The sequence below is a fragment of the Heptranchias perlo genome, chromosome 13 (genome assembly GCF_035084215.1).
Source record: "Heptranchias perlo isolate sHepPer1 chromosome 13, sHepPer1.hap1, whole genome shotgun sequence".
NCBI lineage: Eukaryota > Metazoa > Chordata > Chondrichthyes > Hexanchiformes > Hexanchidae > Heptranchias > Heptranchias perlo.
Window position 1 is genome coordinate 15,451,937 of NC_090337.1, and position 20,398 is coordinate 15,472,334.

The window sequence follows — 20,398 nt, forward strand, 5'->3', positions numbered from 1 at the left end:
AAGGCAGCTCACCACCACCTTCTCAAGGGCAATTAGGGATGGGCAATAAATGCTGGCCTCGCCAGCGACGCCCAGATCCCATGAACAAATTTTTAAAAATTGAAAGTTTAATGACATCACCTCAGACCAAGTTCTTTCTGAACAACTTTCTCATTTAGTACTAAGAAAAAAAAACTTACATTTATATAGTGCCTCATCACAGTCTCCCAAAGCACTATTTAACCAATTAATTACTATTGAAGTGCAGTTTCTGTCGTTTTATCAGTAAACACAGAAGACAATTTACACTTTTTTTGGGTGCCGTTGGTAGAAGGAGGAATATTGGCCAGGATACTGGGAGAATGCCCTGCTCTTCTTCAAATACATATCCATCAAGTGGGCAAATGGGGCCTCAGTTTAATATCTCATATAAAAGAAACACCTGCACCATTGCAGAACTCCCTTAGTATTATACCTACTCCTGATAATTTGAAGTTGTATTATGTGCCAAAAAAAATTAGAATTACCCAATAATTCAAATTAGCAATGTAATTAACAAATCAAAATGGAAAATTAGACTTAAAATTAAAATGAGCAGATAATTCAATTTAAGTGACTTCCAGTTTAGAGGAATAAACTGTATATTGAAGTGTCTACCCAAAATACATGCTCAAGTCCATAGTGAGGTTTAAACCCACAACCATCTGACTTAGAGGCAAGTGCTCTTCCTACTGAGCCAAACTAACACTTTTTTTGTTTCATGATACAAAAACTAACAATTGTCTGAGTGTGGATAGTAAATCGGTCATTCAACCTCGTGGTTTCCTGAGTGTTGTCCTGCAATTATTTTCTTAGAATTGTGAGGTTAAGTGTCTCATTTTTAACTGTTGGCTATTGAATATTCATGCTGTGGTTATGAAAGGTGCTGGCTTTTATATTTTACTCATCGGTGAATAGTGAAATTAGTGCACAGCACTATTTTCAGTCCATGTGTGTTTTCTCCTTGTTTATTTAATTCAACCTGTATTTTTGGTGGATGCTTCAATGAGTTAATGCATTTGTGCACTGTGGTTTACCATTGGGAACTTTAAAAACATATTTGTCTCATTGTTGAACAATAAGATTGGTGCACAACACTGTTTTTTCAATTCAACCTGGGGTTTAGTAGGTGCTTCAGTAAGATGTGTACATAGTGGTTTGCTGTTGATAAGAACTCATTAAACATTAATTGCCTGCCACATCAAACTGTTGGACTTTGTTTATCCAAGTACATTTATTGAGATAGCTGCAGAATTTGTCATTCTTTAATCAATATATTTTTAGTATGACTTTAAAGACATGTCTAAGTGTGTAATAAATTACAACCCCTATAAAGAAATAAAAAATTTGCATTTATATAGTGTCTTTCACAACTTCGGGATATCCCAAAGCACTTTGCTGCCAATTACGTACTTTAGAAGTGTAGCCATTGTTGTAATGTAGGAAACGGGGCAGCCAATTTGCGCCAAGCAAGGGCGCTAAATTGGGCGTGTAGCGCCCGTTGTTTCGGCCCTACACGGCCTCTCCGACATCCAAGATGGCGTCTTGGCTGTACATGCATATTTCCAGCCGACGTGCGCTGGACGCCATCTTGGTATAGGAGTTAGCACAGGCGCAGATAAGGAACGCTGGAAGCATGTAAAGTAGGGAGAAAATGGCTACAATTAGTGTGCAATGCTGATTTAAAGTGATAGACACCATTTTGGTACTTAACGCTCAACTCAACGCACAGTCTTAACCCCGACCATCTGAACGTGTCTTAGAGTGCCTGGAGGACACCCACCTGTGCTATTTAAAGGGACCATGAAGGATTTACAGGTTAGTGGCTGGATTATTGCTTCTGGCTGCTGAGACATTTGTAACTGTTTTTGGAGGTCTCCTATACTTGAATACAAGGTCTAGGGGACATGGCCTAACATTTAGAGCCAGGAGGTGCAGGAGTGAAGTTAGGAAATGCTTCTATATGCAAAGGGTGGGAGAAGTTTGGAACGCTCTTCTGCAAACAGTAGTTGATGCTAGCTCAGTTGTGAATTTTAAATCTGAGATTGATAGATTTCTGTGAACCAAGGGTATTAAGGGATATGGGGCTAAGGCGGGTATATGGAGTTAGGTCACAGGTCCACCATGATCTCATTGAATGGAGGAACAGGCTCTAAGGGCTAAATGCCACGGCCACTTGCTGCCTCCTGTTATCCGCCACCTTCTCCTGCAAGAAAACGAGACGTGTATCTGGGTGATGTGCCTGTCATGGTTGAATAGCTGCCAGTGTGTATAGCCTGTGAGTTGTGGGTGGGTGGCTTGCAACAGTGGTATTGTGTAAGGGTGAGAGGAAGCATCTGGTTGGAAGAGTTGAGTACTGATGGTATGTGGGTGATGGGGGGTGTAGTGCGTGGTGTAGTTGATAGGTGACACCACTTGACAGTTGACCTCACTCACCTTGACCACTCATGTCAAAGCATTGAACTTCTTCCTGCACTGCATCCATGTTCATGATGCTGTGCGCCTGGCATTGATTTCGTCCCCCGCTGCCTCCCACTGCCTTTTGGATATATGTCTGGAGGGCCTCTTGGGCCCCCCCACCCCCAACTCCGTCCTCCTCTGCGGATATAAGCTGTCCCTGCTTCTGTCCATCTCTTGCACCAAGGTCTCTAGTGCATCAGCAAAGAACCTTGGTGCACGCACCCTCGCAGGCCAACTCAGATTGGTGAGGTCTGGCGTGCAGATTGGAGGATGTGGGATTTAGCATTGCGCAACCTTTATTCAATGTTTTAACATAACTCATCAGTGTGTAAATATAGGGATGGGACCTGCATCTGTGTGCCATCAGGTCCAGGGAATTTATTAGCTTTTAGTCCATTAGTTTGTCAAGTACTTTTTCTCTACTGATATTAATTACTTTAAGTTCCTCACTCTCATTAGACCTTTGGTTCCCCACTATTTCTGGTATGTTTTTTGCGTCTTATACTGTGAAGACAGATACAAAATATTTTGTAACGCATCTGCCGTTACCTGATTCCCCATTATAATTTCTCCTGTCTCAGCTCTAAGGGACCAACCTTTACTTTTGCTACTCTCCTCCTTTTTACATACTTGTAGAAGCTCTTCCAATCCGTTTTTATATTTCTTGCTAGTTTGCTTTCATATTCTATTTTCTCTCATCAATTTTTTGGTCGTCCTTTGCTGGTTTCTAAAACTCTCCCAATCCTCAGGCATACTACTCTTCTTGGCAACATTATAGGCAAGGTAAGGGTTAGGTTAATGTAAGGGCTTGTAAAATGATACAGGCAAGCATCCTTTATTCAGTCTAGCCTTGGCATTCAGTACAGTGAAGTATTTTCACAGGTGATCAAGATGTGTGTGCGCTATTCATAGTCATGTGCTTGAAGTGATTTAGAGAGTTGCATTATTCAGAGCCATATTCTCGCAGGTGATTAGAAGCTTTGCATTGAACTTCTTATGCAAAAAGTGGTTTCTTAAATGGGTAGGAGTCCAAACTGACTGGGAGTAATAATGATCTTATTTTGTTTCCTTTCTTTAGTTGATCACCATCAAAGAAAGAACGTTTAGCGATGGCTACGCCAGGTAAGAAATATTTTACAAACTCAACTCTAGTAAAAGTCCAGTTAGTTTGAAAAACATAAAAGTCCCAGTTAATTTATTCTGTAACAAAAACAGATAATGTTGAACATGCACAGCAACATTTGGAGAAGGAAAAGACAGGTTGCTGTTTTAGACAGGGCTCGTCTTCAAAACAGATTCATTTATATCCTGTAAGTTTATTCTGTAACTGACTAATGTGAGGTCCCTCGGATGATAAAGGTAACGTTTTTTTCATCCATGGTGCTGAGTTCCAAAGTCTTATCACCAAAATATAGCAAGTAAGTGCAAACTAGCTGTTTGGGTATGCAGTGCAGGCATTTTGGGAAGGGAGGGCTTAATGTTAAGTGTCAGCTCAGATTTCCACATAGAAACTTAGGGTAAATATAAATAGTTAATGTCATTTTTAAAAAAATATTAATTTGGGTGTATAAAATGATGGCAGTCCGACCCATATTATTGGGTGCAATGCACAGCATAAAGAGGAGGCCGCATTGTTTGATAAACAATTCTTATCTACCTCTACTCAGTATCCCCGCCAGCAACCTTGCCCCCTTGCTTAGTGGCTTCTGTGCCCACCATTCCCCTATGCCAGGCAATTCCCTAGCCCATAACAGCCAGCTCCCAGCCCATCACTGGCTGCTGACTCCTGGCGTTGTGACCCTGAAACCTCCAGTAGCGCCATGAATGACAAACCCCGATCAAAAGAAAATTATGCAAGTGAGCTGAGCTCCTGTTATCGGGTGATGTTGAGCCCGGAGGATCTATCCTGGTCCCCAATATAGCATGCCACCTCAAGAAATTGGTCATCGTTACGCCTGTTTTCCCAATTTCGCAGGGCTGCACTCCAAGGACGCCTGAAAAAAGGCAAGTGGCCCGAAATTCATATAATGAATTGGGCGAGCTGTCTGTGGAGGCACGACAGGTGTTGGCAGCTGGCCTAAATGAGGCCCCAGATCCAATTTTGGGCCCACCTCTGGCCTCCTGGTTGAAATTCTGAAAGAAAGAAAGAAAGACTTGTATTTATAAAGTGCCTTTCACGATCCCAGGACATCCCAAAGCGCTTTACAGCCAATTAAATACTTTTTCAAGTGTAGTCACTGTTGTATTGTAGGAAATTGGCCCAGATGAATTTCTACCTCGATATTTATGAAAACCTGAGCATTCATCTTCTGTTTTCCAGAATAAGTCTGTTAGTTCAACAGGAGTCGTACCTGCAGTCGTAAGAATACAGGAAAAGATGTTGTTTATGTTCAGAGAGAGGCACCAGTTAAACAATATTCATTTCTTCCTGCTGTAAAATATTACGGTGACATAACTTGAAATCTGTAAATAGGTCATAGAAACCATTGCATAACATGGACCCGTGAGCGTGAGACTGAGTTTCATGATCTATCAATTGACTGAGTTAGCTGGGTTTGAAGAAACGCTTAATCTTAATTACAGTGAAATCTTCATCCGTTCACATACAGACGTCCCTCCAAATCGGGACAAGGGGAAAGCCATGGGACAGAAGGCAAAATCTGTGCTATCCATTAGATTTAATAAGAGGAAAATCATGGGCTGTTTGCCCACAATTTCCCTGACGCGCTCCCTACAAGCACCACTCCCACTAGGAATGCAGAAAGGCATTATCACCCTTAGTATCCCTTTGTGTTTTGGCACCCTTCAGCAACAATGCCAATTATTTAGTCTTGCTCTACCCTTACTGTGTATATGGGTCACGTTGTGTATGTGGGCCTTGCTCTGAAAGAGTAGCTCAGTTCTTTTTCTCCTATAACCAGTAATAAATTTCACAATTATCACGTGGGAAACTTTATTTCCCATGCTACTTTATGCTTGTGATATAGACATCTTTTTACTTTTGGAAAGTTTTCCTTAAGCTCAGATATTGAAGTCTGTTATTTTCAGTGTTGGCTTCAGGTCTGCAAATACATTTTTGTTGATGCTGGTGTTCACAATAAGTAGACAAAGACTCTGTGCATCCTTCTCCCCCTCCACCCCCGGCCTCTAATTTCCCCACCTGCTCTCAACTCCCCTTCGACTGCCCACTCCTGCCATTGTCTTCCTGTGTTGTTGATTGTTACCAGCTGTCCAACAAGGAAAGATAATGGCAATCAATCGAGCATGAGGGAAGAGGGTCGAAGGGCAGATGAGAAATGATCGTGGCAGGTGGGGGTGGCAGGTCTGACAGATATTTGGAGATGGAAGTGGAGGACATCATCCTGCCTGAGCCCCAGCCCCTTTGCCCTCAGCCCCTCTTGTTTTCTCATGCCTCTTTGAGTCTTCAGCACCGTTCCTTCCCCTCCTAACCCTCCGCCTGCATGCGTTGCCTTCCTCTTCTGCTTTTCCTCGTTCACTCTCCCATCCCCCATTACTGGACCAGTCAGATTACAAGATCACAAGATAATTATGGATAAAGAAGGCCTTTCGACCCATCTTAATTCATCCATCCAGAGGGATCCTAACATTCCCTATTGTAGCATCAAATGATTCCAGGGCTTTTGCTTCCAGTATTCTACCTGAAAATCCATTTCACACATTGATCACTCTTAATGTGAAGAATTTCCTGATATCAGTCCTAAAATTACACTTTACTAGTTTGAGCCTGTGTCCGCTTGTTCTATTCCTGCAGTTTAATTTAAAATAACATTCCAGGTTAACTTTTTCTATATATTAACAATCTTACATTCACTGCATTCTAGGCTGACGAGCTCAATTCTTTCCAGTCTTCCCTCATTTCCTTTGGCATGAAGGATGAGTCTCATTGCTGTTCTGTGCAATGCCTCCAATGCTTGATTATCTCTATCCTTGGAAATCAGAAGTGGACCCAGTATTTAAGGCATGGTCTGATCAGAACACCGTGCAGTTTGATCACCACTTCTTCTGACTTACATTCTACTGTTTGGGCTATGTAGTTCAATATCCTATTGGCTTTGTTGATTGTTGCACTGCATTGGTTGGACATGTTTAGCGTCAAGTCTACTAAGGCTCCTAGATCTCTTTCAGCTTTATCCTTATCTATTACATAATTTGTGGCGTACACTTGTTATCTTTTTTTCCTTCCTTTGTGTAGCATTAAATTTCTCTGCCATTGTTCTGCCCAGTTACATATTTTGTTCAACTCTTTCTGTAATTTCTGAATTGACTCTTCTGTTTCCACTGCCCCTCCTAATTTGGTATCATCTGCAAATGTGACCACTTTGCATTGAGTTTCTGAATCCAGGTAAATTAGAAACAGTAGTGGTCCCAGCACCAAGCCCTGAGGTGCTCCACTCAGCACTTTCCCCCTCTCTGACATAACCCTTTTAGCAAGGACTCATTGTTTCCTACCTTTTAGCCTGTTTTTTTTTTATCCATTCCCAGGGTTTACCCAGAATCTCTATAGCTTTGAGTTTAATTAATAGCCTTTCATATGGAATTTTATCAAAAGCCTTTTGGTAGTCAAGATACACCATGTCATAGGACTTTCCATGGTCCACCTGGATTGTCACTCCCTCAAATAAATCAAGGAGGTTGGTCAGGCAGATCTTCCCCTTCTGAATCCAAGCTGACTGCTATTTACTAGATTAGTGTATAGACAATCCTCGAGTTTACGCCGGATAATTGGTTCCATTATTTCACATGGAATGGAGGTAAGACTAATAGGTCTGTAGTTGCCTGTGTCTGTTTTGTCACCCTTTGTGAATATGAGCACCACATTAGCCTGTTTCCAATCTATTGGTACCTCCCCAGTGTTCACTGACTTCTTCGTAATGTAGGGGGTTAAATTGGTTAACCCCCAAAACCGGGCGCGGGTATCTCGATCCGCGATTAACCCATGCCCGGTGCTTGCTGAGCAGGCAGGACGAGACATTCGTCCAGCCTGAGGACTTACCTAACAGCAGCGTTAAGAACTCGGCCTGACACAACGATTCAAGGAAATGCACACTTTCCACCAGCAGGGGGAGCCCCAATCTCTTAAAGGGAGGACGTCTCTTAAAATCTCTTAAAGGTAGCCGGTACCTATTTTTTGCTAAAAATAACAGTCTGCTGTCTGCACGGAGTCCGAATGGAAATCAGACATCGCACATGTAAAACACAGATGCAGGTCCCGTCCCTATGTTTAAAAACTGATGAGTCATGTTAAAACAGAGATTAAAGGTTGCACACTACTAAATCCCACATCCTCCAATCTGCATGCCAGACCTCACCAATCTGCTGATCTGAGTTGGTACCAGGCCTGCGAGAGCACGTGCACCAAGATTCTCTGCTAATGCACTAGAGGCCTTGCTGTAAGAGGTGGACAGAAGGAGGGACATCCTATATCAGGGGGTGGGGGGGGGGAGGCAAGAGGCCCTCCTAACATATGCCCAAAAGGCAGTGGGAGGCAGCAGGGGACGAAGTCAATGCCAGGCGCACAGCACCACGAACAAGGATAGAGTGCAGGAAGCAGTCCAATGCTTTGATAGGAGTGGTCAAGGTGAGTGAGTTCAATTGTCAAATGGCGTCTCCTACCAACTGCACCACTAGCCGCATCCACTGCTCCATCCACTACACCCCCCCCCCATCACCCACATACTAATAAACTCTTTCCACCAGTACTCAACCCTGCCAATCAGATGCTTCCTCTTATACTTACACAGGCCCACTGTTATAAGCCACCCACCCACAACTCACACAGGCCACACGCACTGGCAGCTACTCAACTATGACAGGCACACGTTCCGCTTTCTTGCAAGAGAAGGTGGCGCATAGCATGAGGCAGCTAGTGGCAGTGGCATTTAGCCCTTCGAGCCTGTTCTGCCGTTCAATGAGATCAAGGTTGATCTGTGACCTAACTCCATACACCCCCCTTAGGCCCATCTCCCTTAATACCCTTGGTTCACAGAAATCCATCAATCTCAGATTTAGAATTCACAATTGAGCGAGCATCAGCTGCCGTTTGCAGAAGATCGTTCCACTCTTCACCCTTTGCGTGTAGAAGCATTTCCTAACTTTGCTCCTGCACGTCCTGGCTCTAAATGTTAGGCTATTTCCCATGTCCTATTATTCAAGTATAGGAGACCTCCAAAAACAGTTACAAATGCATCAGCAGCCAGAAGCAATAATCCAGCAACTAACCCGTAAATCCTGCATAGTCCCTTTAAATAGCGCTGGTGGGGGGGGGGTCTCCAGGCTGACAAAGACATGTTCAGATGGTCGTGGTTAAGATTGTGCATTGAGTTGAGGGTTAGACACCATTTTGTAACTTATCACTTTAAATCAACGTTGCACACTGATTGTATCCATTTTTTTCCTTACGTTACATGCAGCCGGCATTCGTTATTTGTGCATGCCCGAATACCTGTACCAAGATGGCGTCCGGCGCACATCATGCTAGAAGTGCCAAGAGGCCATCTTGGCACTTCAAGAGGCTACTTAGCGCCGAAACAACAGGCGCTAGACCGCCCAATTTCTAGCCCGTAGTCTCTCTCCGTAGTCTGGGATAAACACCACTGCTAATTCAGTGCTGCTACTTCTTTTTGTTTGATTTCCACTGCGTAAATTTATATTCTGTGGCGAATGAGTGCGTATTTGGCAAATGAATTTCAATATAGATAAGTGCGAGGTGGTGCATTTTGGTAGGAAGAAAAGCCTTGGTTAGACCACACTTAAGAGTACTGTGAACAGTTCTGGTTTCCATATTATAAAAAGGATATAGAGGCATTGTACAAGGTGTAAATAAGATTCACAAGGATGATAACAGAACTGAGAGCACATGCTCATCAGAAAAGGCTCAATAGGCCAGGGCTCTTTTCTCGAGAATGGACAAGGCTGAGGGGTGACCTGATGGAGGTCTTTAAGGTAATGAAAGGGTTTGATAGGGTAGATGTAGAGAAAATGTTTCCACTTGTGGAGAAGTCCAAAACTAAACATAAATATAAAATAGTCACTAATAAATCCAATAGGGAATTAAGGAGAAACTTTTTTACCCAAAGAATGGTAGAATGTGGAATGTGCTGCTACAAGGAGTAGTTGAAGCAAATAACATAGATATGGACTAGGAAATTAAAACAAGGACATTAACTTCTGATCCAATTTTTTGCTCCAAATTGGTGTTTAAAATCTCCTAAAGCTTTTAATAAAAATTCGAGGCTGTAAAACTTTTAACAGCCTTCGCAGTGTGTAATTATTAAGTTTCAGATCTGTGAGAAGGTTGGTTGTTGTTATTTAATCTCATTATAGAATTTTTATTGGACTGTTCTTCTGTTTTTTTTTCAGTAAAACCCTGTGCAATTAACCTTTTTTCAATTTCCTTAAATGAACTGCCATTGCTAAGGGGTTTCTATGGCTACGACCACACATAATTGCTTGTGACTACTGCATTCCAGAGGATGTTAAGTAACAATTGCATTTGTGATTAATTAAATTGTGTGATGTGGAAATCACATCTGAAATTGATAGTGTACCTTTGTGTGGGAATATGATAAACTGCTTCAGTTAGAAGGAACATCATCAAACCTGCAGTAATTGGTCATAGCTGATATTAAATTCAGACCTTTTTTAATGTCTCATTCGCATTTTTTCTTGCACTGAGTGCATCTGTGGTTTGTTCAAAGACTATAGACCAACCATAAAAGAAGTGATTGTAATATATAGTACTCCGTGTATAATGCAACAAGAGTAACTCGAGATGAAAGCTTATGTAACGCAAAGTCTGGGAACGTTGCTTGACCTAACTTGCGCCATCCAGCAGATGGTGGTGTTTCATTCTGATGGTCAACAATCACTAACCAAGTGATCACAGTGGAAGTGGACACACAAAAGGTCACAAGATAATTATTGATGATGACGGCCATTCGGCCCATCTTAACTCATCCATCCAAAGACATCTTAACATCCCCCAATGTAGCATCCAATTGTTTCTTAAATGATTGCAGGGTTTTTGCCTCCACTACTCTATCTAATTTGTTCCACTCATTGATCACTCTTTGTGTAAAGAAAATTTCCTGATATCAGTCTAAAATTTCCTTTTACTATTTTGAACCCATGTCCACCAGTTCATTTTAATACTCTGGGTTAACTTTTTCTATAACCTTAACAATCTTATAGCCCTCTGTAAGATTACCTCTCAGACACCCACTTTCCAGGCAGAAAAGCCCGAGTATATCCAGCCTTTCCCCATAACTCAGACCCCTAACACCGGAGATCAGCCTCGTCGCTCTCCTCTGCAGTGTCTCCAATGCTTGAATATCTTCCTTGTTTCTTGGTGACCAAGGCTGGACACAGGCAATGTACCATAGAATGATACAGCACAGAAGGAGGGGCTCTTTGAAAGAGTTATCCAATTATTCCCACTCCCCTGTTCTTTTTCCATAGCCCTGCAAAATTTTCCTTTTAATCCCCCATTGGTGCTCTAGGTTCAATCTGACCAGAGCACTATATAGTTTGATCGTTACCTCCTCTTACTTACAGTCTACTATTTTGTCTATGTAGTTCAATATCCTATTGGCTTTGTTGATTGTTACTCTGCATTGGTTGGACATGTTTAGTGTCAAGTCTACTAAGGCTCCTAGGTCTCTTTCAGCTTCGTCCTGGGCTATTTCAATACCATTCATGGAGTATGTGTGTTGACTTTTTTTCCTTCCTATGTGTATCACTTTATACTTTTCTGCAATAAATTTGCTTTGCCCATGTAATACTTTGTGCAACTCATTCTGTAATTTCTAAGCTGTCTCCTATGATTCCACTGCCCCTTGCAGTTTGATAATCATCTGTAAATGGTATCCACTTTACAATGAGAAAGCAGTGGGGGAATGGGGAGGGAGAGCGAGGCAGCTTCCTGAAAGATACAGTGGGAGGTGATTTGGCTCTTGTTTGTGACTATAAACACAATGCCCCCAAATTTCCTCTAGGGCTCTGCTGGACTCCCACTGTAACACCCGTATGAGTCCAGCAGAACCTACCGGGAAAAAGGCAGGGATCTGATTATGCCAGGACTCAGCCATCTCTGGTAGTCACAATGCCAATGACACCAATCAGAATGAAACACCACCATCTGCTGGATGGCACAAATTAGGTCAAACAGCATTTCCAGACTTTGCATTACATAAGCTTTCATCTCGAGTTACTCTTACCCCTGGAGCTCCCTCTTCCCTGGTTTCCCTGGCTTTACCTCCTGCCCAAAACACACACAAGCTACTTTTATATTGCAGCATTGCCATTAGCTCCTGATGCATGGTCTTGTACAGCTAGCAACAACTCCAAAATAAACGTGCCAGATTTTTCAAGGGCCATGGCCAGGAAGTCCTATTTTCTAATGGCTCTTACTGCCCATCCCCCTTTGGTGATGCCGCCAACTTTGTGAGACCCATTCACCGGGAGCCTGCAGCACAAGCACACTATAAAAGTGGCTACACACGTACACATTGATCATGATTGCTTAAAATCTGAGGTTGGGGCAGAGTAGAGAGATCTCTAATCTGTATCTAATGTAGCCTGTACCCGATTTAGGAATGCCTAATGCTGATAGTGGATTAGAAAACTGAAAATGTTTCTGTTTCAGCTTCAGCACAAAAATTCAGTGACAATTAAAATGAAGTTAGTTAGCACAAAATTTATTTAGAAATCCCAGGAAAAGTGTAACTTATTGCTTCTGAGCTAGTCGTCTTGAAATCTTGGGCTCTTGTTTTCACTGAAAGGGGCATCAGCATTGAGGTAAAATGTTTTAGAAATCCTTTACTAGTTCTGTAGATAAAATGGGCAAAAACACCGTTCGAAGTACAATAATTTTACATCACTGATGGTGTCTTGCACTAAAAATAAAGTGACTTATTAAGAGCTTGTTGTAAAACATGACAGACTGGATTGCAATGCAATATCTGCTTTTGTGCGTACGTTGTCCAGTGACCAATGTGGATGTCACAGAGAGGTAAGGTGTGGTTCTTGCCCATAATTTCCTGCGTGTTATGTTCCTACTTCAACTTGAACCCAGGTGGGGAGAGGGAGGTCACACTTTAATAAAGAAGAGTACAAAAAATATACTTTCCCACAGGGAGGGAGGGAAAGGTCAGAAGATGTAAGCTCATGCCATGTTTACGTAGCTTCCACTGGTCAGCTCAATAGTAGGGTTGAGAGTAGCTTGCCTGACCTCCCACAGATTAAGGAAACGGGAAAAATGAAAGGTAGCTTAAAGGGAGATGAAGAAATGTGTGGACTTTAAACATTTACGGTAAATTTCAGGCTAATTAATATGAGAGATATTAGCCTCAATTTTAACCAAACCCACCAGGTGGGAACGGGTTGGAATTAATGGAGTGTAAAATCGGACTGGGTGTAAGACTGGCCCCCAACCCAAACCCATGCCTCGTTCCCGCCGGGCAGGTGAGGTTAAAGTGCAATCTCCAGAGATTTTCCAATGATCTAAATAATAAAAGCATTCAACACTATTCACTGCTATCATCTCACTGAAGATGTTCTAAGATTGAAATATTATTATATCCTTTTTTTCCCTTAATATCAAATTATTTAGCATTGGTCACAAATTTAAGGTGAGGCTAGGTAAGCACGAGGGGGAAAGAAATAGAAGGATACGCTGATAGGGTTAGATGAAGTAGGGAGGGAGGAGGTTTGTGTGGTGGCCTACACATCGGCATAGAGAAGCTGGGCCTGTTTCTGTGCTGTAGTTTCAATGCAACTCGATGTAAATAGAGTGATTGATGGATTAGTAGGACAGTTTTGATATAGATGATTCAATTAGATACGGCAAGATTCGATTTGTAAAGACGTACACATGTGTTTGTTTTTATATGTTATGCTTTTAGGAATTGATTCTCAGCCCAGTCAACCTCCCGGGGCCTATCCTCCCGGGGCCTATCCTCCCGGGGCCTATCCTCCCGGGGCCTATCCTCCTGGGGCCCAACCTCCTGGGGCCTATCCACCTGGGGCCCATCCTGGCCCCCAAGTTCCTCCAGGAGAAAAAGGAGTGGGTGCTGATCAGATGATGCTAATGCCAGTTGCTGTCCCAAATTGTCCACCAGGCCTGGAGTATCTTGCACAGGTAAATAAAAAGTTTGATGACTACTTCCTTAACAAAGTGTACCTTCCTTTGTCGAACAAGCAGGAACTTTTTGTTTGGTTAGCACAAGTGATGTGTTTAGTTACATGGGAACATAGTTCTTTGAAGACTAAAGGTGGTCCACCTTTTACGATGTGACTGAAGTGTCAGTGTCCTTTGATCAACTCTTGCGTATTCCCAGACAATGGATAACCTTGAGATTGAAAGTTCAACAGATTTACTTGCCGTTAATTAAAAAATGGGCCTGGAGCCTATCTGAGTTAATACCATTAAGTCATTGTGTAACAATCCTGAGAGACTCAGCTGTGGGAATGCGAAGCTCTAGCTCTTTTCACCTCTGAGGAAGTTGGGGGGGAATTGGGTTCACAAGGTAAGACAGGCAGAAGGCAAAGTGCTGATACACTTGCTGACTTCTATCATTGTTTACTGCTTGTTATTAATTATACTCTGTTCTATAACCATGCTTGGAGTGTTATCTGGAAGGTGTTGAAGACCCTGATATCGCCTGCTTACGTGGGTCTTCACAACAGATAGCACCTTTTTCATTCTAATATTTACCTATTTATTATATAGTCTGTGCCCCCGTGTTATCAATTCTCCTACCAGTGAAAACAATATTTCAGTATTTTACCCTCTCATAATTTTGAAAACCTCTATGGGATCCTTCCCTCTTAACCTTCTTTGCTCCAGTGAACAAAGCCCTAACATTTCAATCCTTCAAAACTATAGCCTCTCATTCCTGATATTGTTCAAGTAAATCATCGCTGTGCTCTTTCTCTAATATCCTTTCTATAATGGACTGCTCAAAATTGCACACAACAATTCAACTGTAGCCTGAATAAAACACCAAATCTCATTTATCGCCTTATGACCTTTTCTACTCACGCTCCATGCACACTGGAGGTATCTCTCTTGCTCCACTCTAAAAAGAATCTTACCATTTAGGGTATGCTTTCTTTCATAGCTCCTTTTTCCAAAATGCACCAAGTCACATTTCTCTGTGGTGCTGTTGTATGACGTTGCTTTTTCCATGATTGCATTGCAGGGGTTAATCCATTTGAAATGAGCAACTTAATGCCTGCATTAAAATTGTAGACAAAGGAATGTTATACAAACAGGCTGAGTGTTCGGCTGCTAATATCACAAACAATCATTTCCAGGCTATAGTTATTCAAAGCTGAAAACCTAGCTTGTGGATCTCAAAACTAAGGCTTTCAAAAAGACAGCAATGAATAACAACAACAACTTGCATTTATAGCGCCTTTAACGTAATAAAAAATCCCAAGGCACTTCACAGGAGTGTTATCAAACAAAATTTGACACTGAGCCACATAAGGAGAGATTAGGACAGGTGACCCAAAGCTTGGTCAAAGAGGTAGGTTTTAAGGAGCATCTTAAAGGAAAAGAGAGGTTGAGAGGCGGAGAGGTTTAGGGAGGCAAAATAATATTATTGGATTGCTGGAAGCAAGGCACAGTGCCACACTGCACTGCGCAAACCACCACAGGACCATAGAATAATGTTAATGCATCCGGTCCATCCTCCAGACTTCATATAAATTAGATACATAGACCATCTCTGGATTATAGTTAAACTCCAGCATTGCCACTGCACACACTCGGGGTCCTGTGCAAACCTTTACTTAGCACAGTTAGTTAACTGATATGCCTCCCTATCAGAAGAGAGTGCACACTTCATATCAGGCAAACAGCAAGCCTACTTAAATGGATTTGTCAGTAGTTTGGTTTAAAAGCTCTTTAGCACCGTGTTGGGTTTCTTCACGTGTCAGATGTCCAGCTGAACAAACAAAAGATCACATATCATCCACTCTACTGCCAAGAATGAAACAAGGCCCAGAATTAGATTGCCGACATTGCAGGCCATGGAAATCCACGGACCTCGATGCCAGTGGTTATGCCAAGATCGTGCCCGCCAGTGTTGACCCTGCTAGAGTTTGCAGTTAGAGTTAATCAAATGTTCCAATCACCGATGCCGATCGCCCAGCTGTTGTTATGATAGCAGGAAACATTTGGTGAGGGTGAAATAGCAACTTGTGTGCATGTGTGAGAGAGTCACTGTAGTAAACAGTGTTGTGCACATGCAGAGATTCTTTGAGTTTATAGGGTAAAGATTTTGCGGGTGAATTTCTCTGGGGATTCTCCCGATCCTTTGGCGGATGAGCTGCGGAAACCTCGGAAAAACAACACAAAGGGATGAACTGGGGAACCCTTAGCAGAAATGCACCATCTATGAACGATACTGTTCTCACCTGTTTAACACCTACATTAAAATAACACAGACATGAATTTGATACAATCATATTAAGCATTTGCAAGAGAACAGCTTTAATCATAATTCCTATCCTTGTATTTATAGGGATGTTTCAACACAAAGAGCTCCAAATAGTCCCACTGAGAAAATTTGTGAATAAACAAAATAATTGCCTGAGTCACAAGTTGAAATGACTGATCATCCCTTGTCACTAGCCTCCTATTGTCTACAGTGTCATTTTCTCTTTCATTTGTTTTACAAAGAAAATTAATGTTCTGTTTCTGTCACAGATAGACCAGCTTCTGGTTCATCAGCAGGTGGAGCTGTTGGAAGGTAAGTTGTTGAAGGGATAAAACACGGGGTGAAATCGGTCTTGGACAGCAGCGCAAAGCGGGCGATAGCAAATCGGCGCCCGTTTTACACCCTGTCCCATTTTCCTTCCATTGTCCTCCAATTTGAGTTTGGCTTCTGGGTGAGATCATGCTCTGCTACTTCAAGTATCGGCCTATAGATTAGAACTGCAAGCCCTGCCATATATGTTAGAACTAGAAGCTGCCTCCTCTATATTAGAATTTTTATGTATTTTTATAGAAAGTATTTATAGTGAGCAATAAGCTTCGATGCCCTGTTATTTCTAAACTGTAAGCATGACGATTGTTTCTATAAAACTAGTTTTCTGTGTGCCCCAGCGCTTGATCTGGTTCTAATACAGGGCAGAGCTCTCAGTTCAAACGCACACGAGGCAGCTTGTGGTTCTAACATATAAGGAAGAGCTTCCAGTTCTAACATATAGACAGAGTTTGTCTTTCTAATATGTAGGGCAGAGCTTGTAGTTCTGCTATGTATGGAGTTGCAGAACACAATCTCACCCACAAGCAAAATTCAAAAAGGGGGTCAGGCTGTTCTCTATAGGATGGCAGAGTTCGTGACTCTAGGCTGCTCTGGTGTAGTTCTCACAGCAGTTGGTAACAGAGGCTTTGGCAAAAGCCTGGATCTCTAACTCCAACCATTTGTCCCTTGATTGCCTGGGCTGTGTTATCCCTTCAGAATGTGTTTCAGAAGACTGCTATACAATAGCTATCCATATATTATGGATGTCTTTTTCATTCATGGGAACATTTCTTCTACTTTCTTCATGCCAGTGCTGCCTGTAACATAGGAGTTTCATGCTTATGAAAGAGCTCCAATTAACTCATAATAGAAACACAAGTTTACAGCATCGAAGGAGGTCAGTTGGTCCATCATGTCTGCTAGCTTGTTACTAGAGCAGTCCAAAACTAATCCCGCTGACCAGCTCTCTACTCATAGCCTTGTTTCTTCCTCTATTTCAAATGTTGATCTACTTGTCCTTTAAATGGTCCCTGCCTCAACTACTCCATGTGGCAAAGCATTCTATGCTTTAACAAATCCCTGCATAGAGAATTTTCTTGTATTTTCTCCTCACTCTGTTAGTGACCATTTTAAATTGATGACCTTGTGTCATTGACTCCCCAACCAGAGGAACTGGTCCTTCTTTATCCACCCGATCAAAACCCTTCATAATTTTAAAAAACTTGATTGAATCTCCTCTTGGCCTTTTTTGCTCCAGAAGAAATGGTCACAGTATCTCAGATCTTTCCTCATAACTGTAATTTCTCATCCCAGGAATCATCCTAATAATAGAATAATGAATTGTGAACTCTTTCCCTCCGTCTTTCATCCTTCCTGCCAAAATCCGCAGGCTTTTAAAATAGTGTCACCTAACTATTACTTGATTCATCTTGTCTTTTTACTTGGCTTTATCCTGCACTGTGGGCTTTGTGTTTTCAACTAGGTTCCTCAACTTAAAAACTTTTATCATGGGCACAATAGTATGCCTCGAAGTCAGCAGTTTCCCACTAATGTACCGCTGTTTTGCCCATTTTGTTTACTTTAGCCTTAACTGGATTTGAGACCAACAACAAATTTCAAATTAAGAACAGCCTTGGCCAACAGATCTACTTTGCTGCTGAACAGAATGACTGCTGCAATCGGAATTGCTGTGGAAATATGCGTTCCTTTGACATGAAGATTGTTAACAACATAGGACAAGAGATAATGAGTTTGTACCGGCCCTTGAGGTGTGCCGGCTGCTGCTGTCCGTGCTGTCTGCAGGAGGTTAGTGACCAGTTTTGGAGATGATGATTTCGTGTGTGGCAGTATTGAACGGTTGCTAAACATCTTTATACCAGTTGATCTCACGTGGTATTGCTCACAGACAAAATGAAAATAAAAAAGTCTCTACTTCTTCTTGAAGCTGTGTCTGCTTCTCTCCTACTTCGTACTTTCTTCAACCTTTCTGTTTGTCTCTTTTGCTCCATCACTGGTGGCAAAGCCTTAAACCATCTTGGCCCCGCTCTCTGCAACTTCACCCCTAACCCATTTGCCTCACCACTTCTCTCTTCTCCTTTTACAAACCTTCTCAAAACCCATCTATTCAACCAGGCTTTCAGTCACTCCTCCTAATTTCGCCCTCCATGGCTCAGCTTCTGTTTCCCTGTCTTATTTCTATGTGAAGTGTCTTGGGACTTTTGTTATAGTAAAGGCTCTTATATAAATCCAAGTTGTTGTCTTCCATTCTGCCTCTGTCTATCTCTTTCTTTCTCCATGCCTTACACGGTTTCTCTTGTCATCTCTGTCTCCAACTCTATTGCACAGTCTTTCTCTCGACCACTTTGTGCAAGTTTCTCCTTCCTACAGTCTCCCCTCCTGTTTATTTCCCACTCTCTCTGTATGCCTCTGACACATGTTCCTTTATTGATATATTTATTCTTATGCCTTTTGAAAAGCCACGGTATGTAACAAGATGGGAGCCAACCATGTCAGAGACAGGTGCCGTGGCTAGAAGGAGAGAGGCCAGGGCTGAGGGCAAGCAGACAGCTTATTTGGGAGCTCATGCAACACGTGAGTGAGAGAGAAAAAGTGGGGGTTGAGGCCTGTGCTCAGAGGGAATATAGGACTCAGGATGAGGAAGAGAGAGTCGGGATTGAGTACTTGAGGATGGAAGATAACAGATATGGGGCCTTGAGGGAAAGTTTAAAAACAAAAATCCTGTGTACTCCTTTCCTGCAGCAACATGGCCTGTGTTTCTTTCTCTCTTTCACTCTCTTACACTCTCTCTCTTTCACTCTCTCTCTTTCTCTTCCTTTCTCTCAGTACATTTCTCTCCATGTACCTGTCTCCCTCCTTTTCTATTATTTTTCAGAGATAAAAAGTGACTGGTGTATTACTCAAAGCTGAAGCACATTGTCCCACGCATGTCTTATGAATTATTCCTTCCCCAGACTACACTGGCTTTGATCAGTGGATTCCTCCAGTGATCCTTGTTGTCCATAATAATGACCTTAATGTGAGTATTATACATTTTGTATTGTATATTTTGTTCACAGTTGGAGGTGATGGTACCACCTGGTCAAGTAATCGGATACATCATCCAAACATGGCACCCAATCCTGCCAAAATTCACTGTTCAGAACGAGAAGAGAGAGCCAGTTTTGAAGATTAATGGCCCGTGCTGTGTCTGCAGCTGCATGGGCGATGTTGACTTCCAGGTACTATTTTTTTAATCCTATTGCATTTTTCACCTTCCTGATATGTTTGCATAAGTTAAGTTGTGGCCAGTTTTGCGGAGACGGGGATCGGCCAAACACCAGAGGACAATGTTAAAGCTGCAGTGCCAGATGCAGTGGCCTGGATTTTAACTTGGAGCCAGGAAGTGAGCAGGCAGGGATGGGGGGGGGGGGGGGGAGGGAGTTTGCGGACTGGAAACCCAGAAGTAAAGGTTTCCCGCGCATCCTACTGAATTCAACAGTAGGACCTGTTTTAACATTTTTCAAATGGTTTCCCGCCGGATAGCCAGTTTGTTGACAAGCTGGCTGCGCGTCAGGAGGGAAAGCAGCTGGGGAGCGGATGGAGGGTAAGTCGGAGTTTGGATGTGGGGGGGTGCAGGGGCGGTCGGGGAAAGACCGGGATCTGAGGATGTTGGATGGGGGGAGGGGCGATTGCGGTGGGAGGTGGGGCAAGTTGGAGATCGTTGGAGAGGTGAGCAGTTGGACATCGGGAAGGTCGCGGACACCGGGGTGGGGAGGGGGCTGGACGATCGCGAGGGTCCGATCGCGGCAAGTAAGCTTGTTGGGCCTGGAGGAAACACTCCTGCTCCTCGCCCCCAAGCAGTGCAATAAAGGCACTTACCTGTTGATCCGGCCATTGTCACCTTTTCACTGGCGAGATTCATGAGCCCCGGCAAACCCACACTGGAGGCGTTAAATTTAAAGGTAGGTGAAAATCAATTTAAGAAGACCTAATTAATGTCTCATAAGGACATTAATTGCGATAACTACCCGGCCACCTGCAATAATTAGGGTCTCGACTGTGGCGGGTAGATTACTCGCATGCATCCAAACGCACCTCCATTAAACCCAGAAATGGGCGCGTTGGTGCTGGGTCGCAGTCGCGCT

The 20,398-nt window shown here is 42.7% G+C and overlaps 1 protein-coding gene across 1 annotated transcript in view; it reads left to right on the forward strand.

Annotated features, from left to right (window-relative positions):
- Positions 1–20,398, forward strand: part of si:ch73-206p6.1 (phospholipid scramblase 1) — a 59,103-nt gene that overhangs the window by 27,358 nt on the left and 11,347 nt on the right. The window contains exons 2-6 of the mRNA XM_067995021.1: positions 3,557–3,600; positions 13,401–13,636; positions 16,214–16,256; positions 17,839–18,059; positions 19,331–19,492. Coding sequence (XP_067851122.1) covers positions 3,588–3,600; positions 13,401–13,636; positions 16,214–16,256; positions 17,839–18,059; positions 19,331–19,492 — 675 coding nt within the window. The 5' untranslated portion in view covers positions 3,557–3,587. The remainder of the gene's footprint in view (positions 1–3,556; positions 3,601–13,400; positions 13,637–16,213; positions 16,257–17,838; positions 18,060–19,330; positions 19,493–20,398) is intronic.